At 39.6% G+C, this 26,521-nt stretch overlaps 1 protein-coding gene across 4 annotated transcripts in view; it reads left to right on the top strand.

Moving 5' to 3' along the window:
- The window catches only part of SLF2 (SMC5-SMC6 complex localization factor 2), a 63,278-nt gene extending 38,309 nt beyond the window's left edge, over window positions 1-24,969 (top strand). For 3 of the 4 annotated variants that reach the window (XM_053311531.1, XM_053311529.1, XM_053311532.1), the window contains 15 exons: window positions 2,448-2,530; window positions 4,209-4,313; window positions 4,620-4,787; window positions 5,625-5,727; window positions 7,016-7,091; window positions 7,499-7,640; window positions 9,184-9,289; window positions 10,109-10,285; window positions 13,731-13,828; window positions 13,934-14,018; window positions 16,079-16,207; window positions 17,269-17,346; window positions 17,608-17,694; window positions 18,657-18,725; window positions 22,501-24,969. In XM_053311531.1, the coding sequence (XP_053167506.1) occupies window positions 2,448-2,530; window positions 4,209-4,313; window positions 4,620-4,787; window positions 5,625-5,727; window positions 7,016-7,091; window positions 7,499-7,640; window positions 9,184-9,289; window positions 10,109-10,285; window positions 13,731-13,828; window positions 13,934-14,018; window positions 16,079-16,207; window positions 17,269-17,346; window positions 17,608-17,694; window positions 18,657-18,725; window positions 22,501-22,536 (1,542 nt within the window). In that variant the 3' untranslated portion in view covers window positions 22,537-24,969. The remainder of the gene's footprint in view (window positions 1-2,447; window positions 2,531-4,208; window positions 4,314-4,619; window positions 4,788-5,624; window positions 5,728-7,015; window positions 7,092-7,498; window positions 7,641-9,183; window positions 9,290-10,108; window positions 10,286-13,730; window positions 13,829-13,933; window positions 14,019-16,078; window positions 16,208-17,268; window positions 17,347-17,607; window positions 17,695-18,656; window positions 18,726-22,500) is intronic. The other variant, XM_053311530.1, reaches the window with a different exon arrangement.
- Window positions 24,970-26,521: the final 1,552 nt, after the last annotated feature.

Genomic DNA, 26,521 nt, shown 5'->3' on the forward strand with positions numbered 1-26,521 from the left:
GAGAAAGAATCTTGAGCAGTGCAGGTTTCGGGGAGCCACTACCAGTTAGAGTAGGCAATTCTGAGCTAGGTAGATCAGTGGCCTGCCTTAAAGCTGATACAGTTCACATGTCTCCAGAAACTGCTGTTCTGACTAAATATGTGCACACCTTGTGAGTTAATATACATGATTGTGTCTGTCTGTGTTGAAATAGATTCCAGTGTTGCAGTTCATGAATTTGTTAGGAAGCAAGTTCTTCCATCCTCTCAGAAAGCTACCTCTTATAGTGCAATTCTGTGTAGGTTTACTGATTTATCTGCAGACGGGTGTCATGTTCACAGAAGTACATTCTGTGCCATTAAGCAGGGAGGGACAATTCTTGCCTATCCTCCCCCACTGTCCTCTGAAAAGATGTACCTGTCAGTTGGGAGACCTTTGGGGACATGTTTCCAAGGAGCATAGCAGAAATTGGTGAAAATCTCCCCTTCCCTTGGCTCTTGTATGAGCAGAATGTACTTCCATGTGTATGACATTAGTCTACATTTGAGCCATTATATAGAGCAGGCTGTACTTCCAGAATAGTGTGCATAGGGTTGCAGCATTATGTTTAACAAGGTATATGAATGTTTTAAACTTTAACTTTATATTGATCTACTTTAGGAGTAAAGTTAACTTAATACATCTCAAGTAAATTAATCTTTTCTTGCTGATGTATATTAAATTCTCATTTCTTTGTTGTTTATGTGACGGTATTATAGACTTCTTTGAGTCTTGTGTAGTGTGTGCTTAGGGAAGAAATGATATGGTGACTGTAGAAGTTGACAGTGTGTTTACCTGTCATTGTGCAATCTAAGAACCTGGTACTAATAATAAACCAGTGCTTGTTGGGCTTTTCCCATATCCTAAGTAGTATTAGTGAAATCTCTCTCCTCTTCATTGGTTTTCTTTAAGTGTTGCTGTCTGCACAATAAAACTGTGCTGAGAGAGGAGCAGCTTTATCAAAATAAATTATTCTTTTCAGTTGATATCATGGAAATGTGTCATTCAGCATTTTGACATACAGTAAAAATTTAATTCTAGGATCAATTTAGTATGTAAAGGCTGCAGTATTTACATACATTTAATTATTAGGCAGTAAATACCACGGAACATGATGGAAAGTACTTCTGAGCAGGATTCCTTAGGATTGTGCTGCATGTGTGTTTAAAATTAAAGATTTTGACCAAAATGTCTCATCCAATGACATCGCTAAGTCACTAAGTGTGCTTTTCATACTTGAGCATGGGAAAACAGTCTGCCCTGATCACCCGTAGATGGCAGTCATCTGTTTTACTGCATCTGTACATGTTGGAAACCTGCTGTGGATCCCCAACAGACTTATGCATGATGCAACATTATTCTCTCTCTCTTTGTAAGTAGGGTAAATAGTGTTTATACACTTGCATTTTTTAAATGAAGCAGCTTTTTTAGTTGACCACTGTCTCTTATGTTGCACACATCAGAAAATACTTTCCATACACAACTGAGTAGGGGTGGCTTTTGCTGATTCCACTCCCACTTCCCTTTACAGCCCTTTGTGCCTCTTGAAAATATGGCCCTGAGGATTGTGTGACCCTTGGGGATACATTGATTCATCAAACAGTCAGCTTGGTTGTCTGTCTTGATGAATCACCCAAATCAATTTGGGTGATTTGAGTGCCTTTTTGAGGCCCATTTTGTTAGAAAAATGGGTCTCAAAATGGTGCTTTTATCCAGGAAAAGCTGGTCTACCAGTTGGTAGACCAGCCCTCTGTTCCAGACTTAGTTCATCTGCCTGCCACAAAGAACTGGTCTACCTGGGTAGACCAGTCCTCCGAGTCAGGCAAATATTCTAAGTCCTGGGGGAAAACACCATTTTGAGACCCTAGATTGGGATCGGTGGTGATTTGCTTCAACCTCAGATTGGGCCCTCTATTTTGAGCATGATTCGATTTGAGTTCGAATCTGCAAATTGCCCCTGATTTGACCTGAACAGATTCAACCTCAAATCAAATTGCACATCCGTAAGCATTCATCTGGATGTTGGCTAGCCTTTCCTTGTTGCTTCTGTTGAAAGTAGTACAACTTTGTTGATGCTCCAGATTGGTAAATGTGGTATCACACACACAAAAATTAACCAAACAAGTCATTTCCTTAGTTCCTTTACCTCAATAGGTGTCTTGCAACAGATAGTTTGCATTATCTTAGAAGAGATGTGCTCAGAGGAATGGGTGCCTTTCCAAACAGATGCATGCTTTTCCTCAGATCTTTCAGTTTCTTCCATCCAAGAGCTGACTCTTAAGAATTGCTCTCATTTCCACTTGTTTTTCCTTTTTACAGGCTTTTTTCTTGAAAATTTATCTAAGCTATGATTTAGAGCCTGTAGTCCTAATGATAACTAATATATTGAAAATATTCATATTTTTAAATGAACACTCTGTTTCCTTCAGCTTTCCAAACCTTCTGTTGAAACTCAGGTCTCCTACATGAATCGCCTGGAGCATCTCTTGGAGGAGAAGGAGGAATTTCGAAGGTTCGTGTACCTGTATTACTTTCCCATCCTATTAATGCAAGTTTGGTTCCTCCTTGTGTGGTGATGAAAGATGACAATCCACTTGATTTTTCTTGTGGTTAATATGTCCCTCTGCCCTTTGGGAGCTGGCCTGTGTTGTTTGTTTGTTCTACGGATGCTATGAGAACGCAGTTTACCACTATATAAAATAGCAGTGTTTACTTAGAAGCTCTACAGAGAGTAATTCTAAGCTGAAATTGAGGATTCTTGAATAAGTTTCTTGCTATCCAGGCTGCCCACCTACAGCTCAGGGTATGGTGTTCTTTTAATGGTTTCCTTCGTTAGAGTTAAAATATGTAATAGTTTGCAATGTCGTATGAATTAAACATCTTAATGTGTTTATATGATGGGTTTCCTTTTGACTTTGAGAGAGTATATCTGTCAGCCTTATCAATGAGGTTGTTGAAGGTTAGTCTCCTTATCTGTACTACCTGCCTCCATCATTCTCACTTCTTGCCATTGTAGCAGAGCCTTCCCAGATTACTGTCATAGCCTTTGAAAACCAGGACAGCCTTGACTTGGTTTCTGGTAGGCAGCATCTGGCTTTAAAGGGCTACTCCTTTAAAGCAAGAAGAGAGTTGCATTTGCAGCTGCCATACTACTGTGCTGTTTTTCTGAGACAGTGTGAAGCTGCCAGTCCCTGATGGCCAGTCGCTATCTTAAAGGATCAGGAGAGGCATCTGGGACCATTTTGTTACAACTCTTAACCTTTTTGCACCTATGGATTCTCCAGATCCTTCAGATTCATTTATCCATGAATGCCCAGTTATATTATAATTGCTTAAGGCTCTAGTAGAAATTAGAGCGGGGTGGGTGAAGAACTCAGAATGGCTATTTTCAAGAACTTAGGAAGTTGCCATATACTGAGTCAGACCATTGGTCTATCTAGCCCAGTATTGTCTTCACAGACTGGCAGTGGCTTCTCCAAGGTTGCAGGCAGGAATCTCTCTCAGCCCTATCTTGGAGATGCCAGGGAGGGAACTTGAAACCTTCTGCTCTTCCCAGAGCGGCTTCATCCCTTGAGGGGAATATCTTTCAGTGCTCATACATCAAGTCTCCCATTCATATGCAACCAGGGTAGACCCGGCTTAGCTAAGGGAACAAGTCATGCTTGCTACCACAAGACCAGCTGCTCTCTTTATTCTGGGTCACTAGAAAGCAAACTAAATTCAGTGCAAAGATTTTCTACAGATCACCTTGGCCTACATGATGGACCCCTGATTAAGAATCTAGCTGCACTAAAACATCTGTTGGGTGGTGTAGGGTAAGATAGAAATGTTTTGCCATTTAGTTGTCCTGGGGTAACTGCTGTTCATACAAAATGGATAGTAAGTTACATAGCTGAAGTACCAATTTCCCATGCTCACAGTGTGGCTTATTGTATTGCCAGGGGATTTTTTGCCGAATACGTGTGCTACAATTTATTCCTTGTGAAATAACTTTGTAAAAGACAGTAAATATCCATCAGATAAAAGTTAGTGATCTGGTCTTGATTCCTTCTCAGAATCTAATAATAAATAGGAATTTTGGATGAACTTATTGTCACAAAATCTGACCTGCCTGGCAAGTTGCTTTAAAGTGTGCTGTTATAACTGGAGCCTAGGCTTCTTAACTTTCATCATCACTATCACCATTGCAGGGTAGATGAACTAGAGAGACAGCTACAGCAAGCCAAACAGGAAAGTGAAATGAATTCTCCATCTGAAGAACTATCGAATGATGGTGAACTGTCTACTGAACATAGGTCAGTCTTCTCCTTTTTAATAATCTGTTTGCTTTCTCTTAAGTGTGGAGTCACACACAATGAAACGTTGTTTTTCACGGGCTATTATGATCTGTCCTTTTTGCTCGTTCCAAATGTTGTTTACTAGCATTTGAGGTCTTCTCATCCATGTTCACTGTCATGAATACTGCATTGTCCGAAATACCCGACTGATTACTGTAGTATGAGGTAATCACTTCAAGTGAAGTCTGGATAAGTACCTTAGATAACTGTTCCATAAATCTTATCCAAGTATTATAAACTAGCAAATGCAATTTTGTGTTGCAGTGCATTTATAAAGAGATTTTCCATAATCAATGATGCTATTCCTGACCAACATCCAGGAGAAAATATATTTCAAATAGCAAATGCTGGGAAACTCTTCAATCAGCATAATCTTGACCTGAGGAATGTTGGATTCCATCCTCAAAATCCTATTGAAAAATACCTACTTGGGTAAGGATGCATTTTTGTTTTTAAAGAATCATAATAGCAAAACATCAGTGCAAAGATGGCTATGTACACTATCTGTTCTTTCAAAAAATGTGCTGAGTTTTTGCTAGCAGATGTGCTGGGGTGCTTCTAGAAAAGTCTCTGGGATGTGTGTGGGATAGGTAAGAGGAGAGATGGAGGGGGGGAGAGAACGAACTTATCTTTACCCAATAAAGAGATCATATATGTTCAGCAGGCCTGTTGCATTTAGCCTGGCTTAGGCACTATCTTAAACTTCCAACTGAATCCTAGGACAATCTGTTGGCAAATCCAGTGGTCTTTCCTTGAAGGAATTGACCCTTTCTCTGGATTCATACAAGGCTTTCTTATGAGCCCATAAAGGAGGCTGTGATGTTGCTTTATTTATTTATTTATTTGAAACATTTAATATACCGCCCACTCCGAAGACTCTGGGCGGTGTACAAAAACATACAGAGCAAGACAGCATTAAAATTACAAAATTAATTCTATGTAGTGACATATGGCCCCTGCTTGTTGCTTGGTATTGGTAGTTTATATGTTCAAAGCTGGAATATTTAAGAGTCTCTTTCTTTATGATTATACCAGACTGAGAGCCAGCGTGGTGTAGTGGTTAGAGTGCTGGACTAGGACCGGGGAGATCCAAGTTCAAATCCCCATTTAGCTATGATACTTGCTAGGTTACTCTGGGCAGTCACTTCTCTCTCAGCCTAACCTACATCACAGGGTAGTTGTGAGGAGAAACTCAAGTATGTACACTGCTCTGGGCAATAGAAAAGTAAATAAATAAATTAAATAAAGTCTTGATCATTCTTTCTGCAGATCAGGAGTAACGCAACAGCTTTTTGTAATCCTTGAAGGCTTACTTGTGTCTGCTTACCATAGTTCTCCTTGCCCTGTTCCCATTTTGAAGTGGATGTTTCAGGTAAGATGCAGAAGTTATGTTACATTGGACAGATGGCACTGTTAATCCTGAAGCCGGATGAGATGTGCATTCACAGTTTTGGCTTAAGTTCCTAGATTATCACACTCTCCCCTTCATTGTTTCCTGGAGCATGATCTCGTGCCAAATCCAAGAAACTTTTGCAATTTCTCTCACTCCATTTTTAGCCAATATTCACTACACACACACACGGTGCTTTCCAGAAATTAACCACTCTACTACTATGTTGCACTATTGGAAAAGAGATGTAGTATACATAGTGATTTTTTTCAGTATGTCTTTATTTTTACATACTCCTGATTTAGGCAAGGGTGAGGAAACTTCTGCTGAGTGTTTTCAACTAGCCACTTGGAGACAAAAATGTGTTGATAGTCTGCATTTCAAGTGTGCCACCTGCTTGCCTCTTCTCGCCTCCTCTCCCCTCCTCAAGCAGAACAAATAATCAGTTCACTATGAATTGGCATAACATTTTTAAGAGGCATAAGAGGGGCACCACATCAGTATTCAGTATGTTTGGGGAAGCCTTTTGAATTCTTACTATCACTACAACATACTTTTCACAAGGGTAGCATGGCATAAGCTTTATGGATGTAACTCCCTACTGACATAAGAAACTAATTCTCTTTGTAAAGAGAAGTTCTCTCGAATATTCATAGTAGGTAGATTGGAGATCTAGGGGTAGGTTAACTGGAAATTAACTGTAAAGTAAGGATGAAGGCTCTGCAGGAAACCTATTGACATTTGCAGTTCTAACCAAAGTGTTGCAGTACAATTCAGTTAAATAATGCTACTTTATATCTGCTGTGAATAGGATGATGAGCAGCTCTGTGATACCCCTGTGAACTTTTAAAGAAATATTCTTCCCCACCCCACCTTTCACCTGTCCATATGCATACCCTGTTTTTCAGTTTATAATGCACACTTTGTATGACACTGCATACTTGTCCGCAGGAAGTACTGAAGATACCCTGCACTCTGGAACTAAGGGACTTTATTAAGAGTTTTGTCTTCTTTTTCCACTGTAGAGTAATTTGGAAGAATACTTTAAGACCAAAACTGAAGCAGCAGTCATGAATCTTTACTTAAATTGATCAAAACTTAATTTATTCTGAGCTAATTGAACTGCTTCAAATCTCTAGTGCATTAGATGGTGTTGATGCAATATATATTTAAGTACTTTTATATCTCTCAGTACTGGGATATTGGATATGAGCAAGCTCTAAATATGTTAATGTCCTTCAATTTGCTTAACATAGTTTCTCTGTAACAGATGATGTCAATTCATTCAGACTGCTCTGTTTCAAGAAAGATTTTGCATATTCTGATGACACTAACAATTAAACATGGTGAGTGTTGGAAGCTGAAACTTGGAAGTTGACCCCCTGTATCAAAAATACAAGTTAAAACCTCTACCCATCTTCTCCTACTCTCTATAATTCATTCCAAAGTAAATATACTACTTGTTTCATTAGCTTTGATTAAATATTTAAAACAATGTGACTGGAAAAAACTATTCCTGTACAAACATTCATTCTGGTCTGAAAGACTTGCCTTCAAAGTAAGAGACCGTGACATTAGAGACACTAAATTGCGTGTATGAACACACACTGAAATGGTTAGATTCTGATTGGAATGAAAAGCTGAGCTCATACTTGTATTATGAGAGAATTCCTTATGCACGTACAAGCACATTTGTGCCATCTTAAAATCTGATTTTGGAAGAAGTGTGACAGTAAGTGTTTTTTATCTGCAGCTTCGTCTGGCAACGACCAACCAAGGCCATGGATTCCAACACTGCTTGATATAGCAACTGTGTTAATCAATGTGGGCATTCCCTTTAGTGCACTTTTTCCTCTGTTGGAGTTTCAACCTCCCTTTACTGAAGGCTGTATAATGTAAGTGCCTAGCACAATCATTTTATTTTTCCAACTTGTGCTGTTCCTGGATTTACAGTCATCCTTTTCCAACCACGAGGGTTCTGTTCTGGGAAAACCTCACGGTTGGAGAGCCATTGAAATCAATGGCAAACGGGGTTAGAGGAATTGTGGTTGTGAAAAGATAGCAAAATACAGTTAAAAATAGGGGGGAGGGTATCCCCCCATATCACCATGAGTCAGTAAGAGTGAAGGAGAAATTACCACTGACCCCTGAAAGTCGTAGACCCCTCCAAAATTGCTAAATTTTGTCAAACGGTGGATCGTCAGGTCACAGTTGGTGAGATCTGCCATAATTTCCCAGTCATAGATACTCAAAATCACGATTGGGAAACCCAACCTAGTATGTTGGTGGGGGATGACTGTATTACAAAATACAACAGAAGTATTTGTCTGTGACTTTTCTCACGTACATATTAGTGTGCGTCAGAGGTTCTATGTTGCCTCCTGGCCCTTACCACAGCACAGAGTGTGCAGAAGTGTTAAGAGTAAGTCTGGTAAGGCTGCTCACTTTCATCCATGTGCTTTTACCAAGAGGTTTTTCTTCTGGCTGACTTAGCTCGTTTTAGTTTATAAGTAACATGGCAGTTGAAGTTGGGTGCATAGCTGATATCGGCAATTACCACTTCTTTTTGCATGAATATCAGGGCTGCCTTGCAGTAGAGCTGTTGCCAGAATTACAGCATTGAGCTGTTGCTTAAACTAGTATCGGGTCTTATTAACATGGTATCTAAATAGTATATTTAAATACTTTAGAATATATATGGCATTTCAACAAAGTTCTCTAAGTAGTTATAACCTGTATATGTGTGTGAGATTTTTCCTCTGTCTTCACTGATTTAAGCAGCTTCATTAGTTACTAGTTTGCTTCTGGGCTAGATTCAAGGTGTTGGTCTTGACTTTTGAAGCCCGACACTGCTTGGGTTTGGGATATCTATTGGATCACAGCTGCCCGTATGAACCTGCTAGGGCCCTCCAAGGCCCTGCTAATGTCTCCGCCCTGAACAGATATCCAATTGGTGGGGAATAGAGACATGGTTATGACTCCTCAACTTTGGAATGCCCTCTTAGAAGAGCTCCATCATGTTCCCTCCCTTAAGGTCTTAAAATTGTTGAAGACCATTTTTTAAGATGTTTTTAAATTTATATCTGGAGAGCTTGTAACTTGTTCACATTTTAACTTGTAACTTTAAATGTTGGCTTTCACTGAAACTTGTTTAGTTTTTGGTTTTATATTTTTATAGTGATTTGTTCTGATTGTTAGTTGCCCTGAGTAGTAACTGGAGGGGTGGAGCATAAATATTTAATAAGTCTGTCCTGAGCCACTGTAATGGAGTAGACTAAACCCAGCCAAAGGAACAATCTCAACATTAAATTCCCTAATATGCTACACATGTGACTAGGTGGAGTGATCTTGTAATTGGTCTATTTACAGTTTAATTGTATAACATGATACTTTAAAAAGTGGGAAATAAGATCCTTTTCGATATCACTTTTTCATCAGGTCTGAAATGCAAAATAATGTGGGGAAACCAACAAGTGAAGACCTTTTCGGAAACTCTGCTTCTTTCTTTCTTCTAATAGAAACTAATCTTTGCAATATGGCTAAGGTGAGAATATATTCATTGCTCCTGTTCTGAGAAGTTCTTAGGCCTGTGCATTAAGAATGCCTCTGTATATGTATGTATTGCTGTTGGTAGTCAGAATTCTAATGTTGACCTAGCCAAGTTTCATAACAGAGCTTTTGTGTAGCAAAAAAATGTAGTTATTGGCAATGTATCCCAAAGTACCTAGAAATACGGGATATGATCCAATCAAAATTAAGCATTCTCTGCAGCCCATTGTGTTCAGTGTGAGAGATTTAATCACATGCTTAATTCTCCCATTGAAATGGGTATTTATAAGTGCTTAACTGCAGCTGGATTGTGCCCAAAGATTCTACTCTTGTAATATGGTATCAAGTGTACCTTTTAGCCATGTGTTTAGAGAAATGGTGTCAAAGGTGATATTGATTTGCACTGACTCAGGGCAGCTCCTTCATGAGGCAAAGTGAGGTGATGGCCTCAAGTAGCAAGTGTGCCGCAGGGCAGTAAGTGCAGGCACCCCACTATGGGCATCACCCCACTTGCCTGCTTCCACTGCCTTTGCTCCCCTCACATGATTGGTTCCAGCACCATCTGCCTGAATTTGCTAAAGCTTTTTCAAACTTTCACTGAATGAGCAGTCAAATGTATGCTTGTAAGTGAATGAATGTGGAATCATTAGCTGAAGTTGATCCCAATTAGAGTGAACTGGGTACCATTGTTTGACTAAGGCAAGAAAATGGCAGGAGTTATTTACAGTGGAAAACTTGCAGTACACAACTGAGCTGAGGCCTGATTTAATATTGATGAAGTTTCTAAAACAATATATCCAATTTTTTCCTAAAGTTTCTGCGACTGTGTGTAAGCATCTGCCCAGAATGTTACACAGACAAAGAAATATTTCTGTTGCTATTGCTGCTGTTTAAACTGAGTTTGGAAAAAGAGCTGAAACAATTTCCCTTAGTGGACTTGGAATGCCTTATTATAAAACTGCTGGAAAATATCAGAGAATGGAATACAAAGGTAACTTTACTGTTAATTGTTTAGTGTAATCTGTTGGTTCGAATCCCTCCTCGTGTGATTCCCAGAATATGAGAAACTCCTATATCAGGCAGCAGTGATATAGGAAGGTGCTGAAAGGCATCTCATACTGTGAGGGAGAAGGCAATGGTAAACCACCCCTGTATTCTACCAAAGAAAAACCACAGGGCTCTGTGGTCACCAGGATTTGATGACACAACTTTCCTTTTCCCCTTATGTAAAATAGAACTCAACTTTACCAAAATCCTCAAACAATGTAAACTGCCATATTTTGGGGAATATCTGCTTTTGCAAAGCAGGTAATTTTTTTTTTTTTAAAGTACCCTTTAACTTGAAGCCATTTGCTGGTGACTGCTACTTATTTCCAGTCAATAGCTGTTTCTATTTCTTTCTGTTTGAATGTCATGTGTATACCATCACTGGAGAGAGAGATGAGTGTGCCCGCTGACAACATGTACTTTAACCTGACTGGGCCTTTCACCAAGGGAAATCGTAACAGAACCAAGGGAACCCTATAGTCCTGGGCTGTTGCTAGGCCAAGCATTGTTCTGACGAGTAAAAAGGGATTCTTGTCTCCCCTAATCTCTTATTGCTAATAACAAAGAACAGAAGCAGAACAGTCTTTGGCAAAGTCAAGGCACACACTTGAACTGAGGTCTTCAGTTGCAAGGTACAGGAGCAAGTAAGCAAATGGAACAAAAATACAAAAGGCGAGCCTTGGAATAAAATGCTCTCTCCCCGAGGGCCTGCTATCGTCCTAGGTGTTTTCTGTCCACATTAGTAACCACTCAGATCTCTTCCCCTCTGCCCTGGGAACACCATTTAGGCCTCTGGTAAACAGTTGCATGAGCGCTTCCTCCCTCCCAGTTCAAAACAAGCCAGAAGCCAGTGATCTCATGCTCATGCTCCAAGCTCAGCCTTGTTTTGACTAGGAGTGAAGGCCATGCTCAGAGTGCACAACAGGTGCTTCTGCTGTCCTGCTGTTCTCAGCAAAAATAGGGCTGTGACTAAACAGTACTCAAAATGCGATAACCTGATACTGCTATAGGAATGCAAATACAATTAACGGTATGTTTCATTCTTATGTCTTTCAGTCTTGCAAACGATGTTTATGTAACAAAAGATGCAATGTAATAAAACCATCACTGTTAACAGACCATGATTTGTTCACAATAGTAGTACCTGTGTACAACAGAACTTGTATGTCTCTGAAGAGAGAATGATAAATGACCAAAAATGATGGTTTGTCCAGTTGTAATGGCTGAAAACACAATGAGTTCCACACAATTAGTTAGATGGCTCTGAAGCTGAAATAGGACCAAAACAGCTGCAAATGTTGGTGACTGAAAAACAGATTGCTCTAATTCTGATTCATACTACTTCAGTTTCAGTTATAACCAATTTATAACCAATTTTATAAATTATAAAATTATAACCAATTCAGGGTATTTCAAAGATAGTTAACAATGACTGTCTATGCTGGATTAAATGTAATAACCTGTTGTCAGTATTCTTCATTACCCACTTTGAGCTTCAATATACACTTCTTTTTCTCTTCATACCATTATCTGTAATATGTATAGTTTATGTATATGTATATGTATGTAATATGTATAGTATTGTGTATACTGTACACAAATGTATAGTTTTTTGGGGTTAACCCTCAAGCTGGTAAAACTATTGCAATAGGAAAAGAATCTCAATCAATCACCTTACAGTCTTGGAGAACTGTTGTTTCTAGTGTGTTCTCCCTTCTATGTTTTTTAAGAACTCTCTTCTGGCTCTGATAGCCTAACTTATATATAGTACTTGGCATTGTTAACTTGATTAACTTACTGACAGCTGTAGTTATCTTCTTCTCCTGTGCTAGTTAAGAATTAAAGAGACTCACATTCAGGATCTCTTATTCTTTCTGTTTGAATTAAATATGAAGCATAGACTGTGTCATGATTGTGTTACAGAAAAATTGAATATTCTATTTTGTCATTCAAACCATTGGGAATCATACTGTTCAACAGAAACATCCATTTGGTCTCCTTCTGTATCAATACCTTCTGTTTGTCCACTCGATAATATTTCTGTGATGCAACTTTATCAATGATCATTACTTTAAAATCCCTAGAGTGGTGGTGGTTTTGAAAGTGTTTGTTTAATGTTTCACTTTTCCCAACTTTAAAAGTGCTCCTGTGTTCTTATTTTCAATGGGCGAGTGGTTTGGCCTACATATAACTTGTTACATGGGCAAATTAACAAATATATATATTTGCTGTCCAGCAAGTGCCATACACATTAAATTGAGAAGTTTTGTCTAAATGTGGTGGATTTATATTGGTATCTTTCATATATATGTATGCATGATGTGCAATGACTACATTTAAGTCTCTTTAATAATTGATATTTTCTGGCTAGAGGTATTTGCTATATTTGCTCTAATTAGCTTGTTCTTTAGAAAAGAACCTCTCCTGTAGCTTTTCTTTGGTCTCAGACCACATCCCTCTATATGTTCTACCAGGTGCCAATGTTTATATATTACTCTCTTGATTTGATTAGACATATAACATTTATGACTTGTGTTACAGAAAATGGTATGAGGAGAATACGAAGTGTATATTGAAGCTCAAAGTGGGTAATGAAGACTACTCACAACAGGTTATTACATTTAATCCAGCATGGTCCTATTTCGGTTTCATAGCCATTTAATCATTGGAACTCATTGTGGTGTTTTCAGCCATTACAATTGGACACACCATTATTTTTGGACATCTTATCATTCTCTTAAGTTCTATTATTGTACACTGTTCACCACAATCATTTTTTGTTGTGTGATAAAGCATCTTTTGCAAGAGTGAAGGACGTTGTAACAATGAAACATATACTGTTTTTATTGTATTATTTGCATTCCTGTAGCAGTATCGGGTTATTCCATTCCTGTAGCAGTATCTCACACTACTGCCCCCCATTCTGGTTGGTTCTGTGAATAAACAGCACAAAATGGTTTTTCCTGAGGCAAAATGGCTCTGCTTGGGTCCTTCTGTCAATTTAAGATTAGACACCCACCAAAAACTGAGTACTGTTCATAACAGACTAATGAAAAATGTTGCACAAGTGTAACAGGGGAGAGGCGGTTTTCCCTTTGCAGCCCACAATGTCTCCCAGAAAAATGACCCTTGAGGGTTGCAGGAAACTAGGAGGCACAGAGGACTACAGAATGAAGGAGGGGATCAGCAAAAATAGTTGCTTTGGCACATGCAATTGTAGCTTGGATGTTAACCAATGACATCCATCCCAAACATGCAATGAAATGCTCTTAATTTGGAACATGGCCTCTTGAGGGAAAAAATAAGCTGTTCATATTTTTCCTGTTAATTCACACTGAAACTGGTTTTAGTAAATATCATAATGAAACTTTTCTTTTCTTTCTGAAAAGATGTCTGAGTTATGTCTGGCAATAAGTGATCTGTCCAGCCACCATCATGATCTTTTATGGTTGGTTCAGTTTGTCCCTAATTGGATAACACGTGGAAGGTAAGCTTTTACTATAACATAGTTTGATATGCACCTCACTTCAGACTACTTGCAGAAACCATTGAGAACTGTAGCTTTATATGATCTTAAACTTTACTTTTTCAGGCAAGTAAGAAGACATCTTAGCTTGATTGTCATCTCAAAGCTTCTTAAAAGTAATGTGAACATACCCAGTAGCCATGACCAGCAGGTACTGTATAAATGTCTTTAAGACATTGACTTGAATGAGTTCTGTTCAAATAATTTTTGTGTCCTGTTAGGTTTTAGCTCTCTAAGGGACTTGCATGGATCCACTTAAGAAGGCATAAAATCCAACCAGTTACTCTGCAGTTTCTTATAATCCATTTATGCTTTTTATGCTTCAATTGTCAAAGTGAATTAAATGGGCCCAGATTTTGTTCAGTGCAGCATATTTGGTTATTATCTCTCCCAATAACCTATCTTTTTGGAAGCCTCATATGAAAGGGGAAGTAGGTTACAAAATTTCTTTAGTTTCTCTTCCTCAGAGGCTCACATTAGAACTTGTTGCCTCAGAGAGGCTTTCATTAGTCTTGCCTTCCTTTGCCCACAGTGCTGCTCCAGTCTTCCTTCCCACTTGTGCAATCTTCCAAGTTGCAGCATTGCCTTGATATATTGTCACCTTGTTTGAGATTCTCCTTGGAACTGCAATAACTTGACTCAGCTAGTTAATATTATGGACCATAGTTCGGTGGTAAAGCATCTGCTTTGTATGCAGAAGGTCCCAGGTTCAATTCCCGGCATCTCTAGGTAGGGCTAGGAAAGACTCCTATCTGAACCTTTGGAGAGCTGCTGCCGGTCACTGTAGACAATACTGTGCTAGATGGACCAGTGGTCTGACTTGGTATAAGGCAGCTTCCTATCTCCTCTAGTGTCCGTCATGTCCCTCCAAAAGGCTGCTTGATGTAGTTCTTCACAAAAATGTAACTTCAGTTAAATTAAACCCAGAAGCCCTGTTCAAACTGAGGAGTATGATGAGAAACATTGAAGTCTTCACACAGCAGAGTATGCTCTGGTGGTAAAGACATTCAGCCCAAGAGATCTGGAGACATTAGGTTGAGTTAAAAAAAAAAAGAGTTAAGAAAACTAAAACACCACTTAATAAGAGAGAGACCTAGAACAACATACACAAACAGGCACTAGCCTTCAATAACATCTGAACAGTTCTGACTCTTAACTGACCAAGAGAGACCTATTAACATGACTCATCATGCCTCTAGTGGCCAGAAGAGGTTCCTGCAGTGCTAAGAGCAATACTTTAGATTTCTTGCTTCTAACACAGACATGCCAAAAAAAGGGTTGCTATACCCACATAGTGTCCCAAAGGTGTACTTGGAAATCCTGCCCCAGTGCTGACATGCCAAGAAACATCATCCCACACTCTTCAAACTTAGTGTTTGTCTGAAGAGGCAAACACTGTAAATCTAGCAGTTGCTTTCACAATCACGGAAGCAACTGCCTTACAGTGTTTGCTTCTTCCGACAAATGCCATAAGCTTGGAGGCAAGAGACTTCTTGGTGTACCAGAGCAAGACTTGCCGGTGTGCTCCTGGGACACAGTACAGAGGTACAGTATCCCTTTTGGGTTTTTTTTGCATGCCTGAAGAGAGCTACTGTTTCTTGGGATTCTGATGAGGGTGGATGAATAAAGATTTAAGAATAAGGTCCTGCTGCTAGGGATGTGCACGGAACTGATGGGTGCTGGTTTGACGTTGGGGTGTGGTGGTGGTGGCTTTAAGGGTGCGGGAGGATGCACTCCCCCCACCCGGCACACAATTCCCTAAAAGCCCATCGGGGCAGCAGCGTACCTCCCTGCCGCCCCATTTCGACGTTGTCCGGAAGTAGTAACTGTGATTTAGCATGGCATGCACAGTTGCAGCTGCTACTTCTGGTTACTTCTGGACAATGTAGGAACGGGGTGGCAGGGAGGTATGCTGCCGCCTCGACAGGCTTTTAGGAAATCATGCACTAGTGGGGGAAGTGCATCCTCCCCCGCCCTTAAAGCCACCACCCATTATCAAACCCTCGAGCCGGCCAGGGTTCAAACTGGTTCGGAAGCCTATAAAAAGGCCTCCAAACTGGTTCATGCATATCCCTACCTGCTACGTTCTATTAACCTCTAGAGTTTTTTACCTTAAACCTTTTAAAGCTAGCTATTTTTAGTAGTGTCAAATCATAGTAAGTAGGCTATACTACTCTAATCTCTCTTTATTTCCCATATTGCATCAAACAGATGTCACTTCTGTGTAGTGATCTAGTGAAGATGAAACCTTCAAACCTGTTAAAAAAGAGAATATTGGAAACTATGCAGCAGCGAGATGGTCTTAATAGAGAGTCTCTTCTTTCTGAACTTGAACCTCAGGTAATGTTGGATACTCTAGAAAAGCAGGATCCCACCGTCAAACTGGGAACCAGATAGATCACTTGTAGGTTAGTTACCTGGAAGATAGATTCTCATAAGTTAGAAGTTTCTGAGGTCACACAACCATAGATCAGGGCTGCTCAACTTTGGTCCTCCTGCAGATGTTGGCCTACAACTCCCATAATCCCTTGGTATTAGCTACTGACTGGGGATTATGGGAACTGTAGTCCAAAAACAGCTGGGGGCCAAAGTTGAGCAGGCCTGATCCAAGATGCTGATCCAAGTTGGCCAAGGGCAACAAGATAAGGTGAAGGCAAGCAAGGAAAAGGTGAGAAGCTGAATGAAATAGGACAAAGGGCTAATTTGGAAGGCTGTATTGCTTTGACTACAGCTGAACTAGATTGCTATATGGAGGCTTCAGGTTCAGAGGTAGTATATTCTGTTAGAAGATAAACTGTGCAATCTCTGCTAATGTTCACCAGAAGATTTGTTAGGGGAGAGTCTAAACCAGGGCTGCACAACTTTGGCTCTCCCAGCTGTTGTTGGGCTTCAACTCCCATCATCCCCAGCAGTGTTCCCTCTAACAGGGATTTCCAGATGTTGTTGACTAAAATCCCCAGCTGCAATGGCTTTTGCTTGGGGATTATAGGAGTTGTAGTCAACAACATCTGGGAATCCCTCTTAGAGGGAACACTGATCCCTAGCAATGGAGGCTGGTAGTCAGGGATGATGGGAGTTGTAGGCCAACATCTGCAGGAGCACCAAAGTTGTGCAGCCCTAGTCTAGACTCTGCTGTTTCTTCTTTATTGGAACTTTGGCATATACTGATAACTCTTGAATCCAGGACTATTCAGAAAGTATGCTTAGGCAAAGCTACTGGGATTGATGTTGTGGTTTTGTAGGCTTTCAGTGAAAACTGAAATTGGACAGCCTATTACTAGAATGCTTCCTAGTGATTCAGTATTAATGGTGGGTTGTGCTGTTTCTTCCTCCCTTCTGGAATGTGTTGTTGGCAGCATTCCAATTAAAATCGGTGTTAAATATTTGTATTTACTTTCTAGGCCTACTATCTGACCTATGTGCTTCTTCACTTCGTCAGGGAAGCTAGCAATTCTGAAATTACAAATCCCAGTCAAAGGGTAAGCATGTTTGGCACATGGATAGCTTTTTGCATGAAGAAGTAGTGTGTGCTATGACAGATACTTAAATATTCATGACCTATGACAGCGTTGCAAAGTGCTTACGAAATCAAAGGAGTGTCAGAAGAAACCTTTTTGAGGGGAGACAATAAGAATAAAAATGTTTCTAGTAGCTCCAGTTCTTCTTTTTGGTCTGTGGGGAAATTAATGTTAAAATAATTGAATTCACATTTTGTATTATTATTTTGTACTCTTTCTTAGAACTGGCTCTTGAAACTCAGTAGTACTCTGGAAAAGCATGTGAAGTGTGATATTAGAGAAGATGCCAGGCTGTTTTATAGAACTAAGGTGAGTACTTAGTCAAGGTTTTTTAAAAATACTTTTATTTCCATATGCAATCAGATGATCAGTCTTGCAAGGAGAGTTTGTTTTGCTTATTTTAATAATCTATCTTTGTTGGATTATTCTAACATGGAAGTTCTTTTTGGGTTCCTCTGTGCTGATTTTATTGCTTCTCATTCTGTTAAATCGCAAGAGTGCATTTCAAATCAATCCTACATTCTTAGGTGTGGGAGTGGATTTAAAAACTGAATATGAAGAAACACACTTTCTCATACATACAGAAGCAGGTACTACTTATACCTAGAAATCTAGGAATAGAAAGCCTTGATTCATTTGCCAATATCTCTGTTTTTAATCTTGGTAATAGTGAATACTAATATGGAATGTGTATGATGTAGTTGTAATCTATAAAAATACATTGTTTAAGAAATATTTCCCATCCCCTAGACCAGGGATTCTCAACCTTGGGTCCCGAGATGTTATTGGACTTCAACTCCCATAATCCCTAGCCCCAGTGACCTTTGGTTGGGGATTATGGGAGTTGAAGTCCAATAACATCTGGGGACCCAATGCTGAGAATCCCTGCCTTAGACTATTGTGCTTCCTGATTACAAGAATGACCTGCTTTGATAACCTTCTAAAAATACTGATAGGTCCATTAGTGTTCTTGAGCATGTTGCAGGAATTAGAATAGTGGTCTCTTATTCATGTTGGTAAATGGTGGGAATCAAGGGGGGAAGTATATTTTAAACTCATCCAGAGTCTGTGTTAAAGTAAAACCTTTCTTTGGCTCTTTGTAACACAAAGTAGTCAATGATACCCAGCCACATATTCTGTTAGCTGTGAAAGTGTGTTGTGCCACACTTGTGAGTTAAAAATTTACCCCAGGCCACACGTGGATTAAGTAGAATCCCAACACTTCACTTCTAGTTCAATGGGTTTCAATTGAGTTTATTTTCTCTTTCTAGGTAAAAGACTTAGTTGCTAGAACATACAGTAAATGGCAGCAAATTATACACAGTTCTCAGCTGACTCAGGTATTGTGCAGTTAAATTAGTGTTTTCTGTTACTATTTGCACTCGCAGAAATATTAAAAGTTTTCCATTAGTGACATGTTTTGGGGTGTGTGTGTGTGATTAATTACCAAAAATATTTTGCTTGGAACTGGTTATATGGTGTGACCAAAATAAATCAGCCAGTTGAGGATGGAAATAAAGTGGTATGTGGATTTAGGGACACAGTAGCTAATTCTAGGTATATATACTATGCTCCAAAAAAATTACAAACTCTGCAACAAAGTGGAAATCCAATAACCTGTCTTAGAGAAGAAAGTGTTGGTAACTATTTATGTATTTTATCATATTTCTGTACCGCCTGATATAGACATCTCTAGGTGGTGTACAAAGTTTAAAACTTAATATAAAACAATATTAAAATTCATAAAATGAAGTAAAAGCCATCTCAAAAGATAAAAACATTAAATATTTTTAAATTTTCTGTTAAAAGCCTGAGCAAACAATTAGGTCTCAAAGTTCTTCCTAAAAGCAAGCAGAGAAGGAGATGCTCTTATTTCAAGAGCCAGAGTATTCCAGAGCCCCAAGGCAGCCCCAGAGAAGGCCCAATCCTGAGTTGCCGCCACATGAGCCAGTGACAATCGTAACTGGACCTCTCCAGCTGATCTTATTTATTTATTTATTTATTCAATTTCTATACCGCCCTTCCAGAAATGGCTCAGGGCAGTTTACACAGAGAAATAATAAATAAATAAGATGGATCCCTGTCCCCAAAGGGCTCAAACTAAAAAAAACAAAACCATGATAGACACCAGCAACAGTCACTGGAGGTACTGTGCTGGGGGTTGATAGGGCCAGTTACTCTCTCTCTCTCTCTGCTAAATAAAAGAGAATCATCACGTTAAAAGGTGCCTCTTTGACAAGTTAGCAGGGGATAATAGATGGCTTAATAGACGGCAGGGTTCATGACAGAGAAGGTGACTTAAGTAGCCTGGGCTTTATAGGTAATAACCAGCACTTTGTATTTCGTTCTGAAACGTAGCAGCAGCCAGTGCAGTTCTTTTAAAATTGGTGTTATATAGTCCCTTTGGGTTGACTGAGAGACCAATCTGACTGCCGCATTCTGTACCAGTTGTAGTTTCCAAACTATACACAAAGGCAGCCCCACGTAGAGCACATTACCGTAGTCATTATAATAATACGTTACAGTATTTGGCAATGGAGGCATAGAAAACTCTGCAGAAGTGTCTTGTGTGGCCATGTGATAAGCAGCATGTAAGCAGTCTGAGACATCATATTGCCCAAATGTACCCTAATGGCACACTAGACCAGATATAGAAGTTCTAGGATTGTGCAAGATTAAAACATATGTGCAAGGAAAGAAAATGCCTCCCTCAAAATGAATCTGTGTAGCTCTATGAGATAAGCCCTTAAATCTGAATTTAAAAATGGTAACTTTCAGTCCCAAGCATCTCAGCAGTATGTGCTCATGTTATTTAAATGAGTCTTGGCAGTGACTTAATAGTACTTATTTTAAATGGGCCGCATCTTCCACAGTGCTAGGAGGGCGGAAGAGCAGCATGCTCACAGAGCAGCTGGAGAATTGCTGCAATGAAGGCTTCTTCCACAGCAGGGGGGAAGGGGAAACAATTTTCATTTCTCTCTGCCCTTTAAAGGTCTTTTTTGCTATTTGTTGAGACCTTGGGGATGTATTCCTAGAAGTGAAAAGGTATTTTTGTAGTGGGAGAAGTAAAAGTAGTTTACTGCTCCCCTTCGCCTGTGCTGGGCTGTGGAGTGAGCCTTCAGCACTGCAGTGCTCCACTCTGCAAGGCGGAGTCCCTCTTCTGCCCTCACTGCACAAACATGTAGGTGGGCCATGACTTCTAGAATGCTTCTTGGAAAGGGTTTTACACTACACCAAGTGGTTTACATCAAGATAAAATTTGGGTGGGGGGACACAAAATACAAGAGAGAGAAAAGCAGAGGCATATCAAGGGAAAATAGCGCCTAGGGTAAGCACTGAAATTGCGCCCCCTGTCCAAACATCTGACACCCATCTTTCAGATAACTTTACCATAATATCAGCTCAAAAATACAAGTCAAGCTTGTTAATCTTTTAATATTTCAAAAACTATATGGCAGTGGACGTAGCCAGACCAAAAAATGCTGGAAAACCACAAATTTCAGTATGCTGCAGCTCATGAAATACTCAAATACTATGTGGAGGTGCACTTGGAAAACTAAACAGAAGTGTCTGTCTAATTCTCTGCTATGCAGTGTAGCATCACTATTACATAAGTTTTAAAAATAAATGGAAAATTTGGCTTTTCCCAGATACTCTGTAAATAATTAAAGGATATGCAGAGTAAACTGTGTCACTGCTTGGAATATATTCTAGTATTTCAGAAAGAGAGTTAAAATGAGAGAGAGAGAGAGCAAGAAACTCTCAGTGGGCCTTAATACTAAGGATTTCACACTGATTCAAAGACAAACTCGCCATTAATAGCCATATTATTAAGACTTCACATTTAACTCACTTCTCACAAGAAGCAAAGTAAGAGCAAATGAATACAATCCTAGCTCATAATCTTTAGCTCAGTATTCACAAACCCTGATTCATAGCGGTACATAGTGCCAAACTGAATATGTGTGCAGTGACTTATATTATATTAAATTTTAAAAATTTACCTGTAGCCCCTTTGGGGGGCTTCCTAAAGGCTGTTGGGGGGGGGTACCTGCAAAGGTTCCCCCTTCTCCCGCCTGCCTCTTAATTCACCGCCTCAGCCCATCCCGGGCTGATTTTTGGGCCTGTAAAAATCAGCATGGTGGCCATTTTGGAGGCTGCCACGCATGCTCAAATGGCCTCTGCAAGGCCTGGAAAGGCCTAGGGCCTTGCAGGGACCATTTGAGCATGTGCAGTGGCCATTTTTTAAATATATTTTTTTAAAAAATAAATGGCCCCCAAAAACAAAATGGCCACAGTGCATGCTCAAATGGCCTCTGCAAGTCCTGGCATGGCCTAGGGCCTCGCAGAGGCCATTTGAGCATGTGTGGTGGCCATTTTGTTTTTTGTGGCCATTTTGTTTTTCATTTTAAAAAATTACGCCGCTTCAAGTGGCATGTGCCCTGCCTGCCCCACCATAGATACACCCCAGGAGAAAAGGACTGAACTTCAAAAGCAGCAGGGTAACACTATGAAACCAGCTTCTAAGTATTACACGTTAATGTAATATTTATCCATTAAGGAGAAGAAGTGAATGGGTGGGGTGCAGCTGATGCTTTAGGAGTATGAACCAGCTTAGTCCCTTGGATGGGAGACCTGTGGTGGAATACTAAATTAAATGCTTTTATTTTTAGATGGTGGGAGCCCCATCTAAAACAGGTTTAATAAATGCAAATTATAAACATTGCTTTTTTTTTTTTTTTAGAAATGTGCTCTGTGAGTTGGTTTGAAAAAGTATGATCCTATACTGGGTAGATCTGACAACCAGTTAATCAGCTAATGTTCTTTAGTCTGTCAGATGCCATGTTTAAATCTGCATGTTCCAAAACTTCATTAGAGGTGCCTTTTTGATATAGTTCTTGTTCTTTTTCAATATCTTACAGTTGCACACTAAAGTTGCTTCAGGAAATTAACATATACCCTTAATTCACAGCCCCACTGGCTGATTAAAACTTTAATTGACTGAGTTAAGCATGTTAAAGCTTGCAGTTGGTGTGCAGCCTCTTGTTTGCTCATTTACTAATTTTTACCACGTTCTGTCTCCCCCCCGCCCCGCCCCACACACATTTTATTTAGGGTAAGATTCATGACTTTTGGGACCCAAGTTCTTAAAATGGATGGATCAGGAAGAATGTCAAACTTGAAGACTCTGACCAGGAAAATAAGAGGTTGAAGACTGTGGTGTGGTCTAAGAAGAGGAAGAGAAAACCATATAATCCAAACTTCATTTCTACATGGATCAATAGGATTCACCTACTTTAACCCTCCCAATAACTTAAATGAACTATTTTGATAATTAAGAATCTTTTAACAAATTCAGGTGATACTGGGAGGATAGCCCATTTCAGCTTGTACAAACAGTGTCTTGTCTTCCTTGAGCCAGTTTGAATTCGGTTATTTTCCCATAAAAATGAAAACCATGGTAGCCTTTATTTTGTTTCTCATGCCTATTGCTAATCCAGTAGAACTATTCATACACTTTTATTCAGGCACATAGGAGCAGGGGGGTAAAGATGTCGCTTGCCCGTGGGGCCTGGAGGGGTGCCAAGGTGTCCCCTGCTGCTCTCCTACCAGTTGAGGCCAGAAGTGCTTTACTTGCAATGGAGAAAAAGGAAGCATCCTGCCAAAAATACAAGCGCTTCATGGGCTGGAGAGGGCAGGGCAGCCACCATGCATTCCTTCTCTGTGCTGGCCATGGCCCCTGGGTCAGCGTGATGTCACAGGGGGGATGTGATGTCACAGCAGCAAGGGGGGAATGCAGTGGCAGTCTAAACCTGGGCTGCCACTCATCATGCGACACCTTTGCTTTTATTATGCTTTCTTTAAAACAAGAATCTGGACTTGATTGTTACCTTTCCTACCATAAACCAAAGCACAGAAACAGCAAAGAGTATTATTTTGATTATTCAGAAGAAGCTTCTGTGCTGACTTTGCAATGGCACAGTTCATGTGGGTGGGGTTTTTGACTTAAAAATTATTCACATATTTACACTTAAAATAAAAAGAAGCCTGTGCTCAGAAGTGATGGATTAAATGCCTGGGCTACAATACTATGCACACTTGGAAGCCAGTCTCCTTGATTCCATTGAGGTTGATTCCCAAGTGAGCATGTGTAGGATTGCAACTTTATCACCCTAAGTATGTTGAATCGCTTAAGTAGTGGGACCAGTAAAATTGGGGTCAATGGAACTAGCTCAAGTCTTCAAAACGATTAGCAGATTACATAGTAGTCATCCTTGTCATTGGATTAAGTACACAGAAGTTATAATGCTAATACTGTTGGTCAAGAGTCTGGGTTTTTGTGGAAATGTATATAAACCTCCATTCCAAGAAGAGTTTATTCTCCTCCTGTGCCTGGACATGCCACTGTTAAATATGACTAGATACATGTGTTCTATTTAGATTTGAATATTTCTTGGGTAAGTCTCAATCGTCTGCTAGTTAACCATTTCATATTCAAGTGACTTAGATGTATATTCACTAATTTAAAGTGTATATTATGTGCGTTCCTTTTTGTGTTTACAGTTTCATATTCTAAACCAGTGATTCTCAAACTTGGGTCCTCAGGTGTTATTGGACTTCAACTCCTATAATCCCCAGCCTCAGTGGCCTTTGGTTGGGGATTATGGGAGCTGAAGTCCAATAACACCTGAGGACCCAAGTTTGAGAATTACTGTTCTAAACTCTTGCACTGCCATACCTGTGAATAAATAAAAAATTTTAGAAGCCATAACAGAAATTAAAATGTAAATATAATTATGTAGAGATAATATAAGTAAAATATTTGATTTTTACCTGAAGATTTGGCATTGTTTTTAAAAACAATTTGTTCTTTTCAAATGTGAATATGCAAAATAGATTTACACATCAAAATACATAGTGCCCTTATGCTACTATTCAAGGGTATAGTTCAGCTCTGTAAAATTAATAGATTTTGTCACTTATTTGAATCAGAGGTGGATTGTACCCCATGGGTGTGAAAACATTTCATATTTTTTTATTCTGTTCAGAATTTCAACATATTGCAAGTTGGGAGGGAAAGGCTACCTCAAAGGGAGGGGTTTCTTAAAGGTGTTTTTTTTTTTTTTTTAAGTACATACATAGAGTAGATTTTATTGATTCTGCATTCCATAGCCAGGATCCAGAGTGTGCAAGCACATAATATTTCTGCTAACACATGGAAGTTACTACACTTTACTTTCCAGTTTCAGAGCTTTGCACTGTCCCCTGACCTCCAGAGGTCAGGGGTGGGGGCCTGGAGGAGCCCTGGTATACTTGCCCCTGGATCTTGGCCTGTATTTAAAACCTCTTTAGTTAACTTGTACCTCTAATATACTGTTGTGTAACACTTTTATTCTTCAGTAACATTTATATTAAAAAGCACAGAATATGCCAGCTCTCTCCGTTGGCAGTTTCCTGTATTGTGTTAAAAAAAACCACCATTTGTACTGCTTTTCAAATATGTGTTGAATTAGCCTGGTCCAAATTTAACCCTTTTTTAATGTCATGGAATTAAAGGCAAGAATAAAGTACAAAATAACCTCATTTTCTCTCTCTTGAAAGTTGCATGTTTGTACACAATGGGCATCTGGCAGCATGACAGTCCAACAAAATTATGCAACACCTTGACGCAGTGATGTCGCCCCCAAAGACACAGTCATAGCTAGGACTTGTTACAAAAATGTTCCTGGCTAACTCGTAGTATAGTTCATTCTGAGTGAGTTCCTGTATACTGAGACAATGTAGCATGATAACACAACTTCAGTTCTCCATAAAGCAATGCAAGAAGAGGCCCTATGAAAAACTGACTGATATAGCTAACTAACTGATCAGCATAGCTACAATTTTTATTGCTTTAGTTCAGCCTTATTTTGAGCAGATTCTCTAGCTTTTCTAGTTGGCTTTCATAGGGTTTTGTCCAGTGTCGCTTTTGGACAGTGTAGGGCAGGGATTCTCAATCTGGGAACGTTGGGTTCCCAGATGTTGTTGGTCTTCAACTCCCATAATCCCCAACCAAAGGCCATTGGGGCTGGGGATTATGAGAGTTGAAGTCCAGTAACACCTGGGGACTCAACATTGAGAATCCCTGGTGTAGGGGATACATTATTAAGGGGCTTTCTAGACCTGCTTTCCCCAGGCCCAGCTAAAAACCTAGACTAGAAAGTTGGGCTTTCTGTTGCAAGAATACAAATTCACCATGTACGAATGTCTTTTTCTGCATAAACAAGATTAATAAAATACCGCATTCTTGATGCAGTAATGTATGTTGCATTAAAAATGCAGGTGAAGTGATGTCAGTTCTACTATCTATAGTTAGTTCTACTATCTCTGGCTATGCATAGAGTTTATTTTGCTTTTGGGTCTAACAGTTTGTAGTGGATTAAAGCCTTTGTCTCAGAGCAAGCTCATGTGAGGGAAAGAAAACACTGATTCATGCCTGACAAGCTGCTTGGCTAGGCTTCTAAAACTATTCTGTAATTATCAGTAGGTTCAAAATGCTGCCACCAAGCACCCTAAAACTTGCAGAGAACTGGACCAGTGGATTGTGTGCTGTAATCCAAGGCCCCTCTCTGTAACTGGGTATTGGGCAAATTAAAAAACAACAACCCTTCCACGTGTAAGCTTACATGGGATGAGAAAACTGATAGCTGCTGAATGTCTGAAGATGTATTGGCACCAGAGAAAAATTCCCCCTTTGGGGCACCCTTTTCCAGAGTTAAAAAATAACTCTGAAATGCTTGTAAAATGAAAAGACTTTTTAAAAAACCAACAGTTTTATTCCATCTCCATCTGCCTCCATCTGAGACTTTCTAGCTTTTGTAGATACAGTTAAGAATACTTAGTAGATTAGGCATGTTTAAATGTTTATAAAGTCTTTTGCAATGCTCTAGGTAGGAGGCATATAGGCTAGTTTTTATTTCAGTTACATTGCAGGTAAACTATAATAAACGTATTGGGAAGATGCACAACGCACACCAAAGAAATATAAATTCTAACACACAGTCTGACTAAACAAACTTTCCCCTAGACTAAACTTCCCTTTCCCCTTGAACTCACCAAACTCCAGATGAGAATTCAAGCTTCCTCCCCTCCTGTC

Source organism: Hemicordylus capensis, chromosome 3, assembly GCF_027244095.1.
Source record: "Hemicordylus capensis ecotype Gifberg chromosome 3, rHemCap1.1.pri, whole genome shotgun sequence".
NCBI classification, from domain to species: Eukaryota; Metazoa; Chordata; class Lepidosauria; order Squamata; family Cordylidae; genus Hemicordylus; species Hemicordylus capensis.